We start from the raw sequence: 19604 nt of genomic DNA on the forward strand, positions 1-19604 counted from the left end.
TGAAGCGAGCGGAGTGAACGGTTCCCTTCAAGAAAAAAAACGCGAAAGATTATCAGCTGTTGTTGCTGGTGGGAGTAGTAAACAATATCTGGGTAAAGAATTACAACTGTCAGATATTGATAAAATGACAACAGAACAAATAAACAAACTATACTGCAAATATGAAGCAAGATTGGGAGCTAGTATGACCAAAACATTAGGAAACTCTTTTATAAATTTATATGTTATGGGTGTATCAAAGTTTTTCAAAGTTGTTAATCCACCAATTTTGATACAAGACTTAGAGGAAGATCCTTTTATCAATAATGCTTTAACTAATACATGTTGTGAACTGTACTATAGATATGGAATGTATCTTGCTCCTTTTACTGCAATATTAACAACAGCAAGACATATCGAACCACTCGTTTCGCTCGATTTCCAAAAAAAAGATGAAAAAAATGACATAAAAAATGATGAATGAAAATCCTGAACAAATAGAAGTATTTAAAAAACCCAAACAAAAAGACCCAAAAAGAGTAGCTGCTGGTAAGAAAGGTGCAGAAGTAAGAATAAGAAATGCAGAATTGAGAAAAAAAGAAGTGGAAAAATTAAAAAAAGAAAATTCAAAAATCAAACAAATAACAAAAGATTCTGATACAGAAACAGATTATGAATCAAACGAACATATTCCTTCGGTTGAGAAACACTTCAGTTCCCTAGTTGATTACAAATTTGTACTTTTTTCTATAAGTATTGTTGGATTGGGATTGTTTTTTTACAACCAAAGTAAGAAACCAGAAAGAATGATTAAAGAAATAACAAAACCAGAAAAACAAAAGAAAGAAATTGATCCTTTTGAATTTAATTAAATTTAGTACATTAAAATGACAACTCAAAAAGACGGAAAACAAATAGCAAATATGTTATATCATGCTGGAGTGGAAACATTGTTAACAGTTGGATATGCAGAAATAGGTAAAAAGGTATTAAGGAGGCCAGCACCAAAAGTGGATTTTAATATGAATGATGTTGTAATGTTATCCATTGATATATTACTTGCAATGGCAACAAAAGATATGTTGATTAAGCAAGGTATTATACCTGCTGATATTATGAAGTAATTTTTGTTTTTATAAAATGGCAAGTGCTTTAACAATGATGCTTGGTGGGGCAATAACAAATGCTTTTGCATTTTCAGGGAGTAATTATTTATTTTCACATATGGGTAGTAATGCAAATGAAGAGAAAATAAGACATGATAAAGCTATAGAAAAATTAGAAAAAGCACAAGCAGAATGGAATAAAAAAAGAATACAAAAATTAGATTTTATAAATGAACAATTACAAAAGGAACATCATGCGGTTCAGACTTTTGATGATGTTGACCAGGCAATGAAACTATACTATCGTGTCACGAATAAAAAATTAACTTCATTATCACCTAAACCTACATTAAGTGATTTTTATACTCCATCAGAAGACCAGAAAAATAGAGAGATTGCATTTGTTGTTGGTGGTATGGCATTAACTGGTTTTATTGTTTGGGTAATAAAATAAAAAATAAATACAATTTACGTTTGTATGAAAAATTGGAAAAATAAGAAAAAATTGATAAAAAATAGAGTCCCTAATTCCTGTACTTTTTCTGTTTTTAGGGGTATAGAGAAATAATAAAATAAAATAAAAAATTCTTAAAAAGAAATTTCAGGACATGGTTTTTCAAAAACATATTCATAAACTTTATCTGGTCTAATAAAAGCATCCCAACCAGGAGGAAACTTAGATAACTTTTTACCATCAAATTTTTCCATTACTTCCATTTGTTTTGGAGTTAAAGGACATTCTCCATCATCTCTTAAACAACATATTTGGTAATCTGATAACATTATTCTTCCTAATATAACTTTAGCGTCAGGATCATCTTTCTCAGTATAAGCTTCAATCATTTTTTAGTCTTTTATTTTTTAAAATGAAAATTTAAATTATATAATTTTTAATATCCATAAGGAAAACTTCTAATTAGATTTTCATTTTCACAATATACCATTCTTTTATCAAACATATAATCATAAGCTTTAACTTGTTTAACTGTTTTAAGTTGATTATCTTTTCCTATTTTTATGTTGTCATATTTTACAGTTTCATATTTTTCATTTTCATCAGTAACTATTTTTATTTTTTTATCTAATGTAATCTTTTCTTCAACTTCAGCATTTAATCTAAAACCTTTACAACAGCTAACTAGTTTTTCTGTATCTAGTTTCATAGAATAATCTTTTGGACCAGCAGATATAAATTGTTTTATATGATTAGCGTTATGTTTTGAAACAATTTCATCTGTTAAATCTCCTAATTTATTTCCCATCATACTTTCTATCTTTTTACAAGCTTCAGAACCATCATCATTATAAATACAAGAATCTGTATCCATGTATAAAACTCTTTCTTGTAGAATATCCAATAGTTCGTATAATTTTAATCTAGCATGTGCTGTTGTAAACAAAGCTATATAAACATTTACACTTGGATTAGGTTTAGAGTATTCTTCTTTATTTTTATATTCTGTTAAAACAATATCTTCATCTAATATCATAGTACTTATATCTTTATATTTTTCATTAAATACTATTTTAGTTATATGTTCTAAAGTAAAACAATATTCTTTTTGTGTAAAATTATCTCTCATACCAAAATGTCCCCATAAATTATTTAAACATATTTTAGCTATAAATCTTAATCCTGAATTGTACTTAACTTTGTCAATATCTAAATCATAAGCAGTATTATCTATAATGTATTGTATTTTTGTTTTACATTCTTTATCGTTTTTACAATCATTTTTACAATATTTAGGATCACATTTACATCCTGAAGCTTCTTGTTTATATTTCATAAACGTATCTACATAAAGTTTAAATATATCTGTAGATGTTTTTTCAAAATGTTCTAGTTCATATATTTTTTGTAATTTATAACCTTTTTCTATTGCTTTATCTATTTCTATTGTAGACCATGTACCTACTATAACTCTTTCCTCATCAGAATGTATACATTTTTCATTTTTAATATTTTTACATTCTTTACATCTTTTTATTTCATGTATTTTATCATGTTTATTTAAAGTAGGATCGCTTGACGCATCTATGTGTTTACATTTAAAAGATATTTTATTCATACATGTTCTACATAATCCAAAAAGTAATTTATGTGTATTATCACTAGTTGATTGTTTATAAGGTAAAACAGGGTGATACAATCCTTTAGGTGGTAATATTTTACATTTCATTATTCCGAAATACATACCTTTTATATAATCATCTACAGAAATATCTGTATATGTAATAGGATGTCCTATAGGATATTTACAATATTTATTTACTGATGGATACAGAGAACAAAAATCTACATATCTACCTTTTAAATCAGAAAGATTATTGTATAATTGAATAGTTTCTGTTCTTCCTCCATAAAATGCATCTCTTTTATCAATAGGTTTTAAATGTGGATCAACTTCAGGATATTTTTGTTGATCAAACTCACATTCCCATATTGTATGAATTTTTACATTTGGTTTTAGATAATCTTCAATAGTTTTAAGTCTTTCTTTAGTTTGGTCATATAACTCTTTCATAGTTTTTTTATTTCTATCTTTTTTACATATTTCTTCAGGACTATAACATTTTGTACATCCATGCCAATAACATCCAAAAAATTCATAAACATTACGCATTTTATTTTCTCTATCATAATAATAACCATCGACTTTATAACATTTATTATTAATGAATAATTTCTTTTCACCTCCTCTTTTAGCATGTTGAATCATTATATTATATTCTAAAGAAATATACTCTAACCATTGTATTGATTTTTGTGAATGTACTTCTTTAATTGTCATCTTTTTGTGAATTCCAATTGTTTCATTTGTCAACATTAATGTTTTAAATATTTTTGTGCAACATTGAGCAATTGTAATATATTGAAATGGGTCGATACAATTATTGGTTATATTTAAAAATAATTTTCTATATAAGGTACAACCTTTGGCAAGAATTAATACATCCAATAGACAATAATAAAATATTTCTTTATAGAATTTAAATTCTTTTTCTTTAACTTTATTATACCATTCATCAAATAATTCTTTATTTTTAATTGTCATAGTATTATAACCAAAATATTTTTTATCAGGATAAATTCCCTTATATTTTTGATTCTCTGTTGTATTAAAATAATGTGGAAAATAACCTTTGTTACCCACAAATCCAAATGTTTTTGGGAAAGCAGCTAATCCACATAATGTAAAATTTATAGAATCTATGAATCTTAAATTTATTCCTTTAATAAATATAAATGTTAATTTTAATCCTGAAGAAATAATACTATGTTCAATTTTATTTTTTATTATCCATCCTAAAATCGGTTGCATATCATAACCTTTTCCATAATGTGAAATAAAAGTGTAGTCTTTAAATTTGTCTCTTATGAAATATTTACAAAAGTTGTCTATTACAGAATTTCCTATAGGGGTTTCATATTCCCTAAAGGGAATTTTTTCTACATCACTAAAACAATCATCTATGTTTAATTCTAACAAGTTTAAATCATCAATATTGAAATCACATTTAAATACTTTTACATAGTTATTTTTAAAACAATAAATATTTTCTAAATCGTAAGCTATACAAAAATTCATTATATGTATTCCTGTTTCTTGATTTGCTTCAAAATCAAAATATATATATTTATTATTTTTTACTTGTTTTGGTACTGATGGTTTCATATAACATAAGTGTTCTTCATTACTTTCCGTGTATTTTTCATAACATATTAAACATATTTTTTCACCACATTTGTGATTTTTCCCTATAGGGCCTGTATATGTTTTGTTACATTTATCACAAATATGTTGTTTTCTGATAGTTGTTACTGTGTTATCTTTGCATGTATGTTGTTCAGTATAACCAATTAAACATACTTTACAAAACCTACGTTTAGCTAAAAAGCCTGTTATATTTGTTATAGTGTCAAAGTGTTCATCATGATAATATAAATATATTTGTTCATTATATTCTTCATTACCATTATATACAATATATTCTGTACTATTTGATGTAAAAACAATTATCCTAATATTAAGATAATTTTCAAAAGCTTTTAAATCATCTAAATTATTACCTTCTTCTTTTATTTCTACTCCTGATTGTTCATGTAAATCTTCAGCAACTCTTTTTTGTAATGGTCTACCCTCTTTAATGTGTTTTAATTGTGAGTTTGTAAAATTTTCTAACAACTTGTTTGAAGCTAAAGAAGTTACAATTGCCCTTGATAAACATATTGTATCATCATTTTTTATTTGGATAATACTTCTTTTATTTATGACATCTAATATTTTTAAAGCTTTACCTTTTCCTCTTTTATTGGGTATAATAGTAACTTCAAAAATAACTTCTTCTAAATTTAATTCTTCAGCACTATTTAATAATCTTTCCATTTGATCCATGAATAACTTTTTAACTGTATTATATGTTCTTATAGGCCAGCCTTTATGTTTAGTACTTATGATTTCATGAATAGGTACTATTTTAATTCTTCCATTAGGGTAATCTTTTATGGAATAGTCTACCATGTGATCAAAAGCATTTGTAAATGTTTCTTGTTTTTCATCCTTTAGACTAATTTTATAATTAAATACATAAATACTTGCTTTATGTTTATATTCTTTTGTCAAAACAAGTTTATATGAATCTCCTAGCTTGGATAAAATTTTATCCTTTTTTGCCTCCATTTTTAAAGAAAACATTTTAGTTACTTAAAAATGTCTAAAACAAATCTAACAAATAAATTAGCAGATGAATTACATCATAGAGTTATAAAATCTTTTCCTAAAAGACGTGTTTATGTTAATTCAATAGATCAAACATGGGCAGTTGATTTGATAGATATGCAACCATATTCAAAACAAAATAAACACTATAAATATTTATTAGCAGTTATAGATGTTTTTAGTAAATATGGTTGGTTGATTCCATTGAAAAATAAAACAGGAGTAGCAGTAAGTGAAGCATTTAAAACATTATTTAAAGAAAGAAAACCAATGTATATTTGGTCAGATAAAGGATCTGAATTTTATAATCGACAAGTAAAAGAATTGTTAAAAGATAATAACATAAAGTTATATTCAACTGAGAATGAAGAAAAATCTAGTGTAGTGGAACGCTGGATAGGAACAATGAAACAACATATGTATAAATACTTTACTGCTAATGAAACTTTAAAATATTATGATATACTAGATAAATTAGTTAAAAATTATAATAATACAGTACATTCTTCAATTAAAATGGCACCTGTTCAAGCAAGTAAATTAAAAAATGAATTAACAGTGTATAAAAATTTGTATCCAGAAAAAGAAGAGAACATTAAAAAACCTAAATTTAAAGCAGGTACTAGAGTAAGAATAACAAAAAAGAAGGGTAAATTTGAAAAGGGTTATACTACTCGTTGGACTAAAGAAATATTTGTAATTGAAAAAGTTTTAAATACAATTCCTTTTACTTATAAAATAATTGATTTAAAAGGCGAAGAAATAACAGGTGCTTTCTATGAACAAGAATTAATGATGACTAAGTTTTAAATCTTTATTATAACACTCATTTGTAAAAACTTAAACACAAGATAAAGTATTTGTGAAATTACACGTTATCATCCATGTACATATAACAGTCACTCAGGTATGTAGAAATACAAAATCCATTATCAGTTAATAGTCAACACATAATCCTTAACAACGGCGCTCTAGCTGGAGCGCGGGGTTGAAAGGTCACTGAGAAGATTGTGTTTCAACCTGTATTATTGGTTGATTTTGAGTGGTCCAATACTGTCTAATCTCCTCACTATATAAAAACATTGTTTTCAATTCTTTTCTCATGGAATAGACTTCAATGAAAGGTAGTCCAACAGTAGAAAACCTTTCCATGTATGGTCTCAGCAAACGTGATATCTCCCTCAGTTTACGGGAATATGAAGATGAGATTCCAATATTCCGTTTTAACCAATCATCCCATTTTTGCTGTTGCAGTCCACTTTCCTTTTCTTTCGCATAGAGTTCAAAGGTGACATCTAAAAGGTGACCATACTGCAGATTGAAACACATGCTAGTAGCCTCTTGTCTTTGAATTTGTCTATATCCTTCTAGCAGCTTTACAATGGCGATGTTTGGGGTCGTTATGTCACTTGCAGAAAAGAAAAAGACTTCTTTTCTTACAGTTTTAGTTACATCTATCTCTTTTGTTTTTAAGTACTGGTGAAGGTCTTCCGGTGTCATCATCTTTCGTTTTTTTGCTTGCTCTCCATACAAAGATAACAGCTTTCTTTTTGGAAGAGAAGGAAACTTTGGAAGTTTTTTACTTTCTACGGGTCCTTCTGCGTGTAGTCTGTTTACAAAATCAACACAGGTTGTATAGTAAGACAAATTTTCAGAAAGAATGGAAAGTTGATCATCACTCCATTTACTTTGCTGATCCATATCTTTAGAAAGAATTAAACTATCAGCCTGCTCTGAATAATCCAACAAGTTTTGATGCACTGCTTGTGATTCACTAATTTCCTGTTCTAATTTCCGTGCAGTAGGACTACCTAACAATTCTACTTCTTGAGAGGAAGAAATACTGGCCGACATGAAAAACCACAACACACTAAAAAGCACACACGTTTTCTCAGCACTGTTAATTTAAAACGAAAGACCGCACCAGTCTGCTATATGTTTTCATGTGATGACAACATCACCCAGACAACATGTAAACACACTCTTGACAACCATGTAAATATTTCCAATGATCGATTTAGTCTATTTAAAAGTCATGTCCTATTAAATAGCAAATGTAAAAAGCAATTTAAGTTGTAGTCGTATTGGTCCGTTTTATTACTAAACTATATTGATAAAATTAATTAAAAATCAAGGTTGGGGCACACTGGGGATTTTTTTTTCTCTTAAATCCCACAGAATTCTTTCTCTGTCAGTTCTCCCGGTTTTTTTTGGGAGTAAGAAAATTTGGTGTTTTTTGGGGTGTTTTTTTGCTTTTTTTTTTTTTATGAAAATTTAGGGCTCTTTTACTTGAAATGAGGGTAATTTTTTGGGGGTCAAATTTTTTTTTTTTGGAGGGGGGGATGCTGGAGTCGTTCAAGTACTATACTACTCCCCTTAGGGGAAAAAATAAGTTTTATAAAAAACCCCAGGATTAAGGTTTTGGTGTGCTCTTTACAAAAAAAATTTTTTATTTTTTTATGGGGGGTATAAATACAAAGTGTGTTTTTTTTCTTCTTAATTTTGAAGTTAAAAATCACACAAAAATGTTGGTAAAATTTTTATTTTGGATGTAAAAAGGGGTTTTTTTCTTTAAAATGGGGGGCCAAAAATTGAAGATAATTTTTTTTTTTTTTGTGGGGGGCTAAAGGAGTGGTATATTGTGTAACACTATATTTTCTCAAACGTCATTTAATTACCTGAATAAAAAAAAACAAAGCGTGTCCACTTATTATCAACCCTTCATTTTTCCACTCAGAGCTAATCTGTCAGTACATCCGCCAGTTGTCAGTTTTAATATTGTTGTTGATTGCAGGTTGATTATGTAACATATTCTTGACATCTTTAATAATTACATGTTACTGTATTTAGTCAACACGGTTTTGCTACACATTGTGTTAGGAAAACTGATATTAAGTGACTTGGGCGTCCAAATCAACTCTGAAAACTTGTTCAAAATAAGAAAAAAACACTTACCTGTAGATTTTAAAATAACCTATCAATGTCAATTTTTAATTGTAAGTTTTAAATGAAACCTGTACAATTTAAAGACAATATCAAAGAAATTTACTGAATCTAGCAATTGCTTTATGAGTAAGGAGAAAATAATGCAAAGTTAAAAAAAAAACCTGACAAAATCATATGTTATCAACCATCAGAATAACTTTCAGAGTCCTGACCTGGGTATTGTCGGAGGCAAATATTGGTTACGACCTGGTTTTATAGCTAGCTAACTCAACATCACTACTTATATGACAGTTATTGTAAGTTCCATTCTAATTGGCCAAATTCGGAAAACAACCCAAACAGACATGATATGTTATTGTGACAATAATTTGATCCAGCAGCCAAAACTGTGTACCACAGACAAACAGCATAACTGGCTAAAATATTCAAACAAATATAAAAAATATTGCTGTGGTTGATAAGGTAAAATTATCAAAAGACGCCAACCAAAAATCCATTGTAGTAGATGACACATATCGTTTATAGTATATACTTTAAGGGACAAATTAATTAAAGTTAAACACAATATAATGTCAAATGCCTAGAAAGTATTAAACAATGAACGGTATAGGTTTACCAAAGAGTTCCACCCGTAAACTGTTTTGTACCAAATACAAAAAAAAAAACAGTTTTATCTAAAATTGATTTGTATTGCCTCATATCATTGCATATGCAACATATCATTGCATACATTATTGATACTCATATTGAAAGACACCAGATATTTAGATTGCATACGTAGTTGTTGTATTATATGAATATGGTTTATCTAGTGGTACTTCATGTATGATTTTTTTCTTGTAATTGAAATATGTTATCGAATCCGGTTTGTACAAATCTTTAAATCAAGCGAACAAAGCTCATCATATATACAAAGCTTATTTTAGTCTTTCCATACAATTTTTACAGTTTATTCATTGTTTGAATATGTTTACTCATGATAGACGTTATATTTGGTGTCAAATTCTGTACGAGACGTATATATTCACTGAATAGGGATAGTTTTAGTTAAAAACAAGGCGTCCGTTATAAAGATATATATAAGATGTTATACACATTGACAAAACATGCAATCGTTTGAAACATAATTAGTTTTTAAATATACATTGAAGCTTACTTCACATTTGGCCAATTTAGAATTACATTATACATGATCTATGAACTTTTAAAAACTTTTTGACATTTAAAACAAATTACAAAAGGTGCATTTAGTTTGAAAATATTTGTTTTTTTTAAATAACATTATTATAAAGTTCCCGTTAGGCCAAAAAATAATATCAACATGTAATTTGATTACACTTAAAGATAAAGTAAATTATTAATGAATAGTAATAGATATGATATACATATGGCATTTTGTCAAAGTTATTGAATTTTAATATTTGTTTATATGTTGCTTATGTAGGACCATATTGTAATAGTATAAGTCAATGAATCCCTGTAGAGATGGCGAAAAAGAAAGAAAAAAGAAATCATGTCTCTAGTTTTCAGCTAATGAGCATTGTGACATGTAACGCCTTTTTTTTTATTAGATAATGTTTTTCGACAATTCCATGGTGATGGTATGAATATTTGGCAAATACATTGAGTCCTTACAAAAGATTGCCAGGTGTTATAAAATCTCTCACTGAGAAAAATGATTTGGTCACAGTGTTATCTAAATCTTTTACATGTTATATATACTCCTTGGCTTCTATACTTGTCTTTTATAAGAGAATGGTTTAGTATTTATTCTGATGATAATTACAGAAATATCAATTATCTATTTTCTAAAGCATTATTACTGTGATAGTATATTTTAATTCATGTGTATCAATTTTCATGGTTTGATCAAAAGTTACATGTTCGTGGGTTCTTAAATTCGTGAATTTTAGTTTTCTGAAAAAAATCGAGTGAAGAATTTTAAAGTCATAAAAAATGAGTGACCGGTGAAAAATAATGTTCTTCCAATTCTTGAACCAATGCATACAAACATCATAAACTTAGTCTTCTGTGCACGAATTTATAATTTTTTTCGTGTAAATTTCGTATAATCGTTAATTTTTTTTTTAATCGGTCAGTGTTGTTGTGAAAATATGGCAGGTAATTAAAGTTCGTGTTTTGAAGCCGAAGTTTAACGATTGTCAACTGTTTGTCAACAATGGGAAAAAAATCAACAAAAAAGCATGGAAATTGAGCACGTGTTTAACATGTAAATTCAGATAATAGTTTATTTTAAGGACATCCATGCGTATTGTGATCACCGGATTTTTACGAGATGGGTCACACTGAGGTCACTTTGCATACGGAAAATATGTCGGGGGCATTGCTTCCTGGAAGGAAGCAATTAAAATAAAGTAAACTTCTTCTAAATATGAATGAATTAAAAAATTTTCTTCAGAAAAAAGTATATGTACATAAGTTTTATAATGAAAACTATCCATTGAGTTATAAAAAAAACATATGTATTATTTTTTTTGATTTGAGGTTTCTTATGACTTTAAGCCATCAGAAACGAATTAATTTAAAACAAATACCCGATTGAATATTATATGCTTTATATATATATATGTATAATGTGTTGTATAATTATTGATATATTAGAATGTGGCTAATTAAGCTGTTTTAAAATCATTAATTATAAATCTTCGTTCACTTGAACATAAATCTTCTTGTCATAAAATAACATTTGTGCACCAGCGTATAGAGTTTATCTTTCTGTTTGGTATTTTGCAAAATTTTCTCTCAACTTGGCTTCATTTCGTACAGGAAACGTCACATAGACAAACACATTGGCTTCGGTAAAATCAGTTTTTGTTGAATATCAATTATGAATGGTCATTTTTATAAATTTCTTGTTACAAAACTTTGAATTTTTCGAAAATTAAAGGGATAATTCGCGATTTTTCACTTTTCATCTTATTATGTTTATAATACCATAAAAAACATATTCACCAAGTTTTATTTTGATATGAAAAGTAATAAAGAAGAAAATTAAGAATTATTAATTTTATTTCTTCAAACTTCCTGACTTATGTGACGTAGTTTAAGTCTTTTTGCATGCCGGTAGTGAAATTAATCTCATTTAAGTCTTGTTCGTTAACCATCTAATAACGCTATTTAAAGCGCATCGACGACTTTTGGTGTAGCTATTAACCAACGAAAAGTAAGTGATAGCCATGCAACTTATAAAATTAGATTGTAGGATTTATGTTTGGATTTTTTTATACGAATTTTAGTAATTAAAGTAAATAATACAATAGAACATTTTTATGATTTTTTTCTACTACTTTAAACAAACATATGGAACTGACATGATCGATAGTGTATTAAAAAATACATGTTTGTATTCTGAACTTTTTGCTTCATTCCAGCAAACATTTCCACTTGCTTGTACTGTGGAAATAAAATGTGTATTAATTTGTGACACTTAGTGAATGTTGAATGCGTAGTTAAACTCAAGGTAATTAAAAGATTAGCATTATGTAATTCTAATCTATTGATCTTCATTCAGTGACACCTAGGCGTCACGGTTCACCATTTCAGGTGTGAACAACATTTCGTATGAATGATATACGGGAGTCAGTTATAGTTTTAGACACAGAAATGTAAGAAAAAGAATTAAAATTAATTTACGGGAGTACTAAGGTCGCACAATAACTGGATAGCTGTTGTATATTTTTATATATTTTGCATAAGCTCACTTTTAAATAAATTATGACTTCTGATTACTTTTGTAACGATAAAATACTGGATTATTTTAATTGAATAAATTTATAAATAAAAATAGCCTTCTAAACAAGAGTGTATGAACTAAAAAAATGTACTTTTTAAAATTAGAATCGGCAACCTTTAATAGCCTATTTCAAACAGATCATTAAAAATTGCAATTATATAATTTAGTCCATCCAAAGCGATCTTTATTTCCCTATTTAGGAATTAATGTTCTCATCAAAAAATTTTAAATATCACAACGCATGAATATTTAAGCTATTTGGAAAAAAGATGTTTTAAAAAATGGACAGGAAATTTAATGATCTTCTTGGAATGGAATCGAAAATTTACGAATAGATATTCTTTTCAAGGGTGAAAAACGTCAACCAAATTTATCCATAATCGCGAACGTCCTTATTAAAATAGTCTTCGTCTCACAACGTACAATACTTTAGCTATTTGACCAAACATGTTTAAAAAAAAAAAAAAAAATTTATGTCATCTTTCCCTATTTTTGAATGTAATTATAAATAAAGGCAACAGTAGTATACCGCTGTTCAAAACTCATAAATCCATGGACAAAAAACAAAATCGGGGTAACAAACTAAAACCGAGGGAAACGCATTAAATATAAGAGGAGAACAACGACATAACACTAAAATGTAACACACATAGACAAAATCCCACGAGTATAACAAATATAACATATATATATAACATCAAAACCAAATACATGAATTACATAATTATAAGTCTGTTCAACTGGCAAGAATACCCCTAAAGCGGACAAGCAGTTTATTTTTTAAATTGCTGTCATTGAATATCAAGAAAGAAAATAAATCCCGAAATAGATTTGAAACTTTAATACTCAATAGTTTTCCTAGAAAATATTCACATCCCTTGGAGATTATTAGTGTACGTCCAGTTGCATATATATTACATGAATGTGGGAACAATTGTGATGATGACGAATTTCTTTCCTTTATTCGAGAACAATCTAATTGATATATAAATCTGTGATTTTACTATGTTCATAACTTCGATGAACCAAAGCAAGTTATATATCGACCTGTATTTAAATCAAATTGGTTCTCTTCTTCTTCTTCTTCTTCTTCTTCTTCTTCTTCTTCTTTTGGTATACAATAGTCTATCGAATTCGATGAGTACATACTGTTGGCATACGTGGACTTGTCTATTTACAAAACTTTTACCCCAATTTACACAAAATGTATGTTTCTTTCTTATGTTCAATGTATACATGTATTATATATTTTTTAAATTGCAATATAGTTCCATCCCTTTCTATCCAGGCGTATAAACGAATCGTCGACAAGTGCGTACATTTTAATAAATCAATATTTCTGGTATGTTCCAATCTGTCCTTTACTATTGACAACTTGTGACGAGTTTATATTACATTTTTCCAAATTAACCCTTGGAAAAAATATGTAAATAGATTTTTATTTCATCAAATCTGGGTTTTTTTTGGTATTATTTATATTTTTATAAATAATATTCTTTACACCAGAAATGTTATTTATAAACAAGCGCATGAGTTAATGACTAGTATATTATATCACTTTCGGACACGCAAAACAGAGATGTATATCATATACCTGATAGTTCAAAATGGAAAGTTATAAGTTATCGACCGTGTACAGTGATCAATACCTACAGAAGTGAAACGATGCATGAACTTTCAAGCCCGAAGGAAATCGCTTGAATATCTGGACGTGTCACCTCACACCCCTCGCCATACCTTTGGGAGTAATACCTTTAGCCATGCTGGTGATCATATGAGGGAAGATCCGAATTTATTTGAATAAATTTTATTACTTTAAAGAATTATAAACAAATTAGATTTTCGAAAACAATTTTCACGGAACACTTATTTATTATTTGAACTTTGACTTTTTAACTAATTCCAATATTAACAGTTTAAAAATAACAGAATATGGTTATTTAAAAAAATAAGAACATTTTCCGTATCAAGTTAGTTAGTCAAAACAACCGTATGATTGACAAGATATCGACACGCAATTACGACAACATCGGTTACCGTAGTTTTGGTCCTTTGTGGTTTATAGACATATCGTGATTTTTAATCGGAGAAGATGACAAAATGGCGGAACGCAGAGAATTGATAATCTAAATTTAAAATCGATGGTGATCTCTTATCTAGCGGAAGAAAACTTTAATATCTATAAATTTACGCATTTTTATACAGAATGGACATAATATCAATTTTTGATTTTTTTGCGAAGTTTCCCTTTAAGGATTTTCTTACTCCAAGGAATAGATTACCTTAGCCGTATTTGGCACAACTTTTTTGGAATTATGAGTCCTCAATTCTCTTCAACTTTGTACTTGTTTGGCTTTATACCTATTTTGATCTGAGCGTCACTTATTAGTCTTATGTAGACGAAATGCGCGTCTGGCGTATTAAATTATAATCCTGGTACCTTTGATAACTATTTGTTGAACAGTACACTGATACGCAGAATAAAGAGACATAGATAAGTTAGTTCTGACTTTTTTATCTGACACATATAAGCATGATACGAGTGGACTGAAAATACTTTCTTTATTTACAAAGTGTTTATAGAAATAAATTGTAGACAAACATGCCAAACTGTTAAAAAAAAATTCAGGTAAATATAAAATATATATTTCTACAACAATTCACAGAATTATAAAAATGCATTACCATATAAATGTTCAATGTTCAATGTTAAATTGTAGTTATGCCTTTCTTTTTCAGTTGTTTTTTCATACAAATTGTTTTCATTTTTAGTTTGATTGGCTGTCCCAAGATGGAAAATGTTATGTGTTAATATGTTGGTGTGACGTGTGACATATGATTGCAAAAATGAAGAAGTGAGTAAATAAAGCATTGTATCAAATTGTGCTTGACAAAGAAGTTATTTCAATGTTAAATAAATTTGTTCCAGGTGTCTACTTTTCAGTTGAAAAAAATTAAAACTGATTTGGAGAAAGTATATTATTTTCTATATATACATAGAATAATGAGGTAAACATCAATTTGACAGTACCCAATAGTCAGTAAAAAAAAAACTCTTTCTGATATTTTTTCCGAAATCTCATCACAGTTTTTTTTTTATTTCCTTTGTTCAGTCTTTATTTTCAATTTATGATTTGTGGACTTGTTTTTTTTCTTTGTCATTCGTGTTAATATTTTGTCGTTGTCAGTTTCTATTCAACTTTTGAGCTCTGAATGTTCCAATTGTATCTTCCGTCTTCTATTATGTGCTCGTGTCTGTTGTGACGTTTTATGTTACAACGATATAGGAAAAAGTAAAATCACAAAAAATATTGAACTCCGAGGAAAATTCAATCGGGAAGTCCCTAATCACATGGCAAAATCAAATGACAAAACACATCAAAAACGAATGGACAGCAACTGTCATATTCCTGACTTGGTACAGGCATTTTCAAATGTAGAAAATGGTGGATTGAACCTGGTTTTACACCGCTAAATCTCTCGCTTGTACGACTGTCGCGTCATATTTAATGATATTGAAAATGAAGCGTAAACAAAGCAAACAGCCACAATCAAACAGAGGTTTCATTCCAGCACTTTCTTTTTCCTAAGGTTGATTATGAAATTGTTCACATCAAACGCTTAGTTTTGTAAACATGTTTCCTATATTAAAAAATCCCGCTCCCACTGAAAATCAAATGGTCAACTAATTCTAAGACTTTTAGTTATACTCATGTTTTTAACGGAGAAATTTTGCTGTTTTTGTCGTATAAATAATAAAGTGGTTATTGAACATATGTTATCGCAAAAATCGGAAAACCAACAAAAGGCAGTTTACAAAACACACACCATAGATATCTTAAGATCGGCAATCTGAAAAGTTAGAATGGATAATCACCACTAAGAAGTCGTCTAGGTATACCAGTAAACAATTTTTGGGTCAGCGGAAATATTTACCTTACACCTTGTAATCGTTTCTATTGTCGTTTGTAGTCTATGACGAATAAAATACATGCCAAATGTTATGTTTTTTTCCAGAATCCAAACTCAATGTATAAAACCAACAGTACAACATGTCAACCCAAATGCGAGACAAATGAACAAGACATTCATTTTGTCGGTTGTGGCAGGAATTATAGCTTTAATAATTCTAATATATATCAATGATATGCTGTTTCCAATTTTGAATGCCCAGCTAGGACTGTTAATCACTGCTACTGTGTTATGTGCTGCTATCGTGGTGATTTGTGGACTAAAAAACATACAACGAAGAAACGGCGTTTTTAAAAGAATAAAGGTAATTGATTTTTTGTTCAGCCCGAAAAATATAGCAAGAAACAGATTAAAAAAGGACACATAACATTATGCTTTCCATGCATATTGAATGACTATGTTTTATCAAGTCAGAAATGTAATACCGAATTAATAATTAAAGAAATGATAGGCAAAGCCAGGTGTATTAATTCAGCCAGAATATCCTATCTATAAGTGTCTAAACAGTATAGGTTTTTTTACTTTTTTTTTTATTAAAAAGGGAATTGATATTAGGTTAATGACTGAATTGAATGACCACAAAAAAAAGATAGAAAAAGGAAGTTTGAGTTATAGATTTGAGTAAAACAAAATGCTAGCAACACTGGTAGGGACAGAGTTTTATTCTAAAATTTTCATGATTATTTATCCATTATGTTTTACACTGATCATGCTGATATTTTCAACGGTTCGTAACATAAAAAAAAACGTATAGCTGTTACTTACAATGATATTACATATATTAAGTGTCAATATGTTTGAATGTAAATAAAAAGATCAAGTTCTTGTTTATAAATGTTTTAGGACAAAATCATCAAGAAAACAGAAGATCATCAGAATCTACTAAAAAACGAACGAATTTTATTGACAATTGTTGGAGTTACAACTGTAATTGCCTTTTGTGTGCTGTACTTGATTTACGATTACTTAATTGCTGGACTACAGTTGTTCATTGGTATTTTTTTAACGTGCAAAACAGTCATGTGGATACTAGTGAAACAGACGAAAAAGCCTTACAGTGCAGCAACAAAAAAAGATTCAAAGGTACAAGTCAACATTACCTATTTTCATGAGTATATGCTAATGTAGAGAAAGTTAATAAAAAAAAAAGACATCCAGATAAAAAGACAGACAGACAGACATACAGACATGTTATTACAAAATACAAAAGTTTTGATACTCCTAAATCAAATCATATGTATTCATGTTTTTGATTGAATTCTAAATAAAATGTTATTAAATAAGAAAGTTTTAAATTATCAAAATGCATAACTTTTTTAACCGTCATCCAACGACATGTTTGATGATTTAATATTTCGGACAGGTTGTATTTAATAAATTCCTATTAATCATAAAGTATACACATTCTCCACGAAGATAACAACAAACATATGCAAGATGTATCTTCCATCAAGTGTTCCCAAGAGTAGAAAATTATAAATGACGAATATGGATAAACAGTTAAAAAATCATCGTTTACTGGTTCAATACGATGGGAATGTCTGCGCCATATCCTGAATATTTTTCCTCGAAATCTAACCTTTTTAACTTTTTTGGATTTGAGCGTCACTGATGAGTCTTTTGTAGACGAAACGCGCGTCTGGCGTAAATAAAAAATTTAGTCCTGGTATCTATGATGAGTTTTTTTGATTTACATTTATTATCATCATTAAGATGTTAAATTCTGACTTTTGAGTTTATAAATTCCAAATGCCTAATTGATAATACATTTTATTTTAGGTCAGTTTTTGGCAAAATCATTGGATACAAATCACAATCTTGATCAAACGGATGTTATATGCAGGAATAGGAATTATATTAACTGGTGTGCTGTATAGAAGTGGAATAATGTTTATAATTTTAGAGTTCATCTTACATATTTCTGTTACCATGGTTACATCAGGGTTAATGCTTTGGTGGATAAATTCAGTGTCAGGGGTAAGTGTAGTAACTTTTATTAATCTATCTACACAGAAGACTATTTTTTGTGGTATTAAAATTCCATCAATTAAAGTTATTGCACAGGTGCAATCAGGAGGTTTAGTCTTGCATTCGTCAAAATTGAGATTCATGCAACATGTGTTTGTAATGAAAAATATTAGTTGCGATTTGTTAAGTATACGTGTAGGTATAAGACATTATAGGTTAGGACTGATCTTTAAAATAGGGAGGTAGTTCTAATAAACTGATTTAAGATGAGGAATACTACCCATAGTGAAAAAAACTATCGTGAGCTAATAGTATCACGTGACCGATCAATTCCTTACATGTGAATTCGAATACTCATTTATCTGTATAAAGCCAAGAACAAAAAAACAAGTAATTAAGAAAATTTATAAAATTTATAAGAATAAAGATTTCTGTCTGTCATTTTTTTTTATATATATAAACAGCACCGACTGATACGCAATTGTATATTTAAATAAATAAATTAAGTCTTCTAAAGTATAAACGTCGGGTAAGCAAGCAAAATATCTTTTCAAATTGACACAAAATTTAAAGCATTCTTCTGAAGTACGCATGGAACGTATTTCAAAATTTATCAAACAAACATATGGTTGAGCATCTAAGATCACTCCGGTTTTGTGAGGTTTGTGTTACTCTGTCTTTCGTTTTCTATGTTGTGTTTTGAAAACTGTTGTTTGTCATTTTTTCTTTTTAATTTTATTTTCACCACGGTGTTGTCGGTTTATTTTCAACTTTTGAGTTTCAAAGTCCCTTTTGTATATATCGCCTCATCTTGATTCACCTTTTATTAAGGAACCAATAGCTTATAAGAAGGTAACAAACAAAACCTGAGGGTATTGCAATAACTGGCTATGGAGCTAAACCGGCTGCGTTGACAAGCAAAACATCATTTCATTCAAGCTATGCCTGTATAAACCGCTATGCGAATCCAAGCTCTATCCAAATGTCAGAATCGGGAATAGGACGCAATCAGTAAAAATACAGAATAGACAACTGATCTAGTTTCTAAAGATTTATGATTGCAAAATAAAATCGCTTTTGACTTGATGTCAAGAAATATCACACAAATTCTTTGTTCATATAGTGGAATATTATGAAACCATATCCAGGTAAAGA

General features: G+C 28.6%; 2 protein-coding genes across 2 annotated transcripts in view; one reads left to right on the forward strand and one right to left on the reverse strand.

Annotated features, from left to right (window-relative positions):
* Nucleotides 1-19604, forward strand: part of LOC139486541 (interferon-induced very large GTPase 1-like) — a 38504-nt gene that overhangs the window by 10003 nt on the left and 8897 nt on the right. Inside the window, exons 2-5 of the mRNA XM_071271454.1 lie at nt 15282-15364; nt 16527-16785; nt 17325-17564; nt 18261-18458. Of these exons, the coding sequence (XP_071127555.1) occupies nt 15345-15364; nt 16527-16785; nt 17325-17564; nt 18261-18458 (717 nt within the window). The 5' untranslated portion in view covers nt 15282-15344. The remainder of the gene's footprint in view (nt 1-15281; nt 15365-16526; nt 16786-17324; nt 17565-18260; nt 18459-19604) is intronic.
* On the reverse strand, nt 1976-5770 carry LOC139484490 (uncharacterized). The gene has a single exon (XM_071268222.1). It carries the CDS (start codon nt 5768-5770, stop codon nt 1976-1978), a length of 3795 nt encoding a protein of 1264 aa, XP_071124323.1.

This window comes from Mytilus edulis, chromosome 8, assembly GCF_963676685.1.
Source record: "Mytilus edulis chromosome 8, xbMytEdul2.2, whole genome shotgun sequence".
NCBI lineage: Eukaryota > Metazoa > Mollusca > Bivalvia > Mytilida > Mytilidae > Mytilus > Mytilus edulis.